Genomic DNA, 4,792 nt, shown 5'->3' with positions numbered 1-4,792 from the left:
CCAACGAAGCAGACCTTGCTGCATTGCGTGCCGAGAACGAGCGCATTTGCGCCCAGCTCCCTCGAAACCACTCTGATCAGCCTCCGCACGAGAGCAACATTCACGAGGAAGAGGCACATTCAGCCTCCCGATCCCGAGCAACAACCAGAGCACCAACCTCACGGCCTGCCACGCATCGATCCCACGCATCGACGCATAGGTCAGGACAGGGAACCAGCAGAGTCCCCACTCACGTTTTCGAGGGTTAAGAACCCTTCCGCCGTCATCCTTTTGTGGACGGCATTATGGAAACTCCACTGCCCCGTGGGTGGAAACCCTTTCATCTCGACCGCTATGACGGCACTACGGACCCCGACGAGCACATCGACTCGTGTACAACCCAGGTAAACCTCTATACTAACAGTGACGCTATAATGTGTAGGGTTTTTCCGACCTCACTTAAGGGAGCCGCACTTCATTGGTACACCCAACTACCCGCCGGGACCATCGACAGTTTTAACACCCTGGTAAGGCGATTCATGGCGCAATACGCCACCAGCCGACCTCACCACACAACCTCGGCCGCCTTGGCCAACCTTAGGCAAAATGACGACGAACCTCTGCGAGCTTTCATGGAACGCTTCTCCAACATCTCGATGAGAATCCAGAACTTGAATCCCGAGGTCGCCCTGCATGCCATGCTCATGGCACTCAAACCCGGGCCATTGATTGATAGCCTATGTCGTGACGCCCCCCGCGACATGGACGAGCTGCGCGCCCGCGCCGCGGGCTACATTCAGATGGAGGAGCACTCTGCATTCCATGACCAGGTCCGCGGAAAGGGCCCCATGAAGCCAGAACAGGGCCACAAAGACAAGGTAAAGGTCAACAACGACAGCCAATTCAAGAAGTCGGCTAGAGCAAACAGAGGGGGGATATACGACTTCTACACTCCCTTGAACGCCCCCAGAGTTCACATCCTGGAGGAAGCCAGTAACAACAACCTACTCGCCCTGCCGCCACCCGGCCACACTCCCAACAGCGCCGACAAGTCCAAGCACTGTCGGTACCATAGGAACCACGGCCACACCACGGAGGAGTGCCGCACACTCAGGGATCGCATCGAAGAACTCATCCAGGCAGGCCACCTCGGCCAGTACGTCCAGCGACAGCAGGGCCACCGAGGTGGCTATGGCGGCCGGGGACGAGGGAGAGGCCGCGGGACAGGAGCTCGTGCAGACTTACCCTCGGGCTCCCAACAAAATGCAGGCGGCGCATTACAAGCCGAGATAAGCCAAGAGACAGAGTCAGCCCCCTTACGGGGGGTAATCAACACAATTGCAGGTGGTTTCGCTGGCGGAGGCGCCAATAGCTCGGCCCAGAGAAGACACCTTCGCGGTATCAACTGCGTCCACTCTACCACCTCGGTGCCACACCAAAGCTCACCATCGATCTCGTTTTCCGATGAGGACTACGCAGACATTAACCCCAACCAAGACGATCCCATGGTCATCATGGTGGAAGTCACCAACTGGGAGGTACAAAAGACACTCATCGACCAAGGAAGTTTGGCCGACGTCCTGTACTGGCCAACGTTCCTCAGGCTAGATGTCCCCCATTCTCTCATTCAACCACACACAGAGCCCCTGGTCGGCTTCGCAGGACAGCGAGTTCACACTCGTGGGTACATAGACCTACTGACAACCTTCGGGGTACCCCCAGATGCAAAAAGAGTCATGGTTCGATACCTCCTTGTAGAGGCCAACACCTCCTATAACATCATCATCGGGAGGCTAACCCTGAATCACCTCGGCGCGGTGGTATCCTCTCCGCACCTCACCATGAAGTTCCCAGGAAATGACGGCAAGATTATCTCCGTCAAAGCGAACCAGAAAACAGCTCGGCAATGTTACGCCGAGAGCTTGAAGATCTCCTCGACCAGCAAGCAAGGCAAGAGGGATCCCCCCACCGCAACTCCTTGAAATTCCACTTATTCTATTATTTTATTTTGAACAAAGTTGTGCACTCTTTTCCCGCCTCAAACCGAGAGGGTTTTTAACGAGGCACACAGACATAATAAATAAAATTATCCATTTTCACTTGATTCATACCCTTGTTTTTTATCCTTATACAAAGAGCGAAAACAAACTTTAAACGCACACTCCGAGGCCGTATACGAACCTCAACGTTCTCGTTAAAAGTCAGGTCTGGTCACTCAAACTTCAAGTCAAATCTGAACCTCACCACGCCAAGACAAATGCAACCCCAATACGGGTACCCAAGATCGAGGTCGAACCTTGACATTAACTCTCTGCATTCATCCGAGGTCGAGTACGAACCTTAATACCACTATCCAAGGTCGAGCACGAACCTTAACACAGTTATCCGAGGTCAAGCGCGAACCTCATAACTTCTATACAAGGTCGAATACGAACCTCAAGGCTTCTACTTAAAGCCAAGTACGAACTTTAGTACAAATTCACTCTGCTCAAAAATGAGGTCGAGCACGAACCTCTTTACATCCATCCGAGGTCAAGATTGAACCTTGATGTAGTTCGCTCCGCTCAAAAATGAGGTCGAGTACGAACCTCAATACTTCCATCCAAGGTCAAGATTGAACCTTGATGTAGTTCGCTTCGCTCAAAAATGAGGTCGAGCACGAACCTCAATACTTCCATCCGAGGTCAAGATTGAACCTTGATGTAGTTCGCTTCGCTCAAAAATGAGGTCGAGTACGAACCTCAATACTTCCATCCGAGGTCAAGATTGAACCTTGATGTAGTTCGTTTCACTCAAAAATAAGGTCGAGTACGAACCTCAATACTTCCAACCGAGGTCAAGATTGAACATTGATGTTATTCGCTTCGCTCAAAAATGAGGTCGAGTACGGACCTCAACGCTTCTATCCGAGGTCAAGACTAAGCCTTGATTAATTTGCTTCGCTCAAAAATGAGGTCAAGCACGAACCTCAATACTTCCACCAGGAATCAAAATTGAACCTCGACGTAATTCGCTTCGCTCAAAAATAAAGTCGAGTACGAACCTCAATACTCTCGTCCGAGGTCAATACCTCTATCCAAAGTCGAATTCGAACCTCGCTAATAATTCGTGCCCGCCTTAAGGCAGGAGAAAGTTTTGAACCTCGAGACAATTTGGGGCAAATTCGAACCCCCACACAAAGTTGTTCGACAGCACTAAGGACGCGAAATTATTTAACGTCGGAGGTCAAATCCGAACCCTCGCAACGTACCACCTGGCGAAGTACAAACCTTCATACAAGTCGTTCTACCCTAATCTAAGCTAGATTCCAAACCCCGACGCTATTAGCCCAAGATAGACCCCTCATAACAAAAATCTATCTAACCAAAACCGAGGTCGAACACGAACCTCACCGCAACAAACGCTAAAAGAGCAGTCATAAAGACAACACATTCACGACAGGCCAAGTCTGAGCCCAAAGAAATATAGCTAAAATAAGAATATGTCTCAAGAAAGCGATATGTACACACAGTCCCCGTGCAGATCGAAGCTCGGCCTCCTGCCGCTTCGCCTCACCAAGCGTAGTGCTAAGGGCCTTGTTCTCCTCCCTCAGGATCTTGTTCGCATCCTTCCAGGGTTGAAGTCGGCCCTTCAGCTTGGCCAGATCCTCTTGCTGTTTGGCCAGGTCCTCCTGCTGCTTGGCCCACCTATGCTTCTAGTGGCCCATTATGCCCATAACCTTCTATAGAAGGACCTGGGCGGCGTTGAAGCTATCCTCGGGGCCGACCTCATCTATCAACCCCTGATCCTCAGAGCTCAACGAACCCTGGGGAAAGAACTTCTCACCAGTCACCCCTACGCTTCACAACGAATTTATGTCGGTCGAGGCACTCATGTGGTCCAGTCGCACCTTTGAAAGGCCCCTCCCGAAGCGGTAGGTTAGGTACCGAGTCCAGGACCCCCCTGTAGTGAGCCCGACGGAGGCGCTGAAGCTGCAGTCGCAGACGGAGGAACCTCACAACTTGGACCTCCGCCATGAACCCCAGCAAAAGTAGAGGCCGACGTCCCCTGCTCGGCATCCACAAAGTCCATGGGGGGACCTCCGGCCCCGTCTGCAAAAGTCAACCCCATACCAAAGAATAAACAAGACGACACACGAAGAACCACAAAAGAGTGCAAATAAACAAATGTTACTTACTTCGGCCGTCCGCACCACTTGCTCGGTGGACGGAGCCTCCCCCTCGACAGCCTGGGCGACACGCCCAGCATCTTGCGTCGCCGCCTCAATGGCATTTCCTGCTTGCAAAAAATGTCCCCAGGTCAGGTGACCAGAAAAACATAATAGAAGGCAAACGAAAAACCCAACAAACAGGATACTCACCACCTCGGCAACTCGAACAACTTGCTCAGCAATCTGAGCCACTTCTCTAGTAGTCACTTGGGGAGGTGGACTCTCGGTGAGATCCACCGCCTCAGCATCAACGGCCCTGGAGGTTACCTCCTAGGCGTCAGGCGCGGCGGAGGTCTCCCCGGCCTCTTTTGCCCCCCTCTTCCTCTTCCGGTTAACCTTCGGGGGAGCAATATCCTCCCCCTCAAGGCCGGGAACCTCAAGCTCAGAGACATTATAGCAATGTTTCAACTCATGCCACAAGTTCCTTCCCATGATATCTGCAAACAGAAACCAAAGCACATCAACAGAGGAAAATTATGCAGACCCTAATAGTCGAAGGAAGACGAAACACTCACTCTCTAGACCCCTCTCCCCGTAAGACGAATTCGCAAGCGACAGAACGAGCTTGCAATCCAACGGACGAGGGAGCGCAGCAAGATTTTC

The 4,792-nt window shown here is 52.1% G+C and overlaps 1 protein-coding gene across 1 annotated transcript; it reads left to right on the top strand.

The window, feature by feature from the left end:
* The first annotated feature begins 284 nt into the window (after positions 1-284).
* LOC145956204 (uncharacterized) lies at positions 285-3,706 on the top strand. Its single transcript, XM_083071769.1, has 2 exons — positions 285-1,663; positions 3,502-3,706. The coding sequence occupies exons 1-2, from the start codon at positions 285-287 to the stop codon at positions 3,704-3,706; spliced, it is 1,584 nt and encodes a 527-aa protein (XP_082927895.1).
* Positions 3,707-4,792: the final 1,086 nt, after the last annotated feature.

This window comes from Cajanus cajan, chromosome 3 (assembly GCF_000230855.2).
Source record: "Cajanus cajan strain Asha chromosome 3, NIPB_CcT2T_4, whole genome shotgun sequence".
Taxonomy (NCBI): Eukaryota; Viridiplantae; Streptophyta; class Magnoliopsida; order Fabales; family Fabaceae; genus Cajanus; species Cajanus cajan.
Note: the sequence above shows the minus strand (reverse complement) of the source record. Positions and strands in the feature narration are given on the sequence as shown.

What these genes read in the sequence shown, in the direction of transcription:
- LOC145956204 (XM_083071769.1), top strand. Translation starts at nt 285, where the DNA reads ATGGAAACTCCACTGCCCCGTGGGTGGAAACCCTTTCATCTCGACCGC. An exon ending in CAGCGAGTTCACACTCGTGG is followed by an intron (nt 1,664 to 3,501) that starts GTACATAGACCT and finishes GTCCCCGTGCAG; the next exon opens with ATCGAAGCTCGGCCTCCTGC.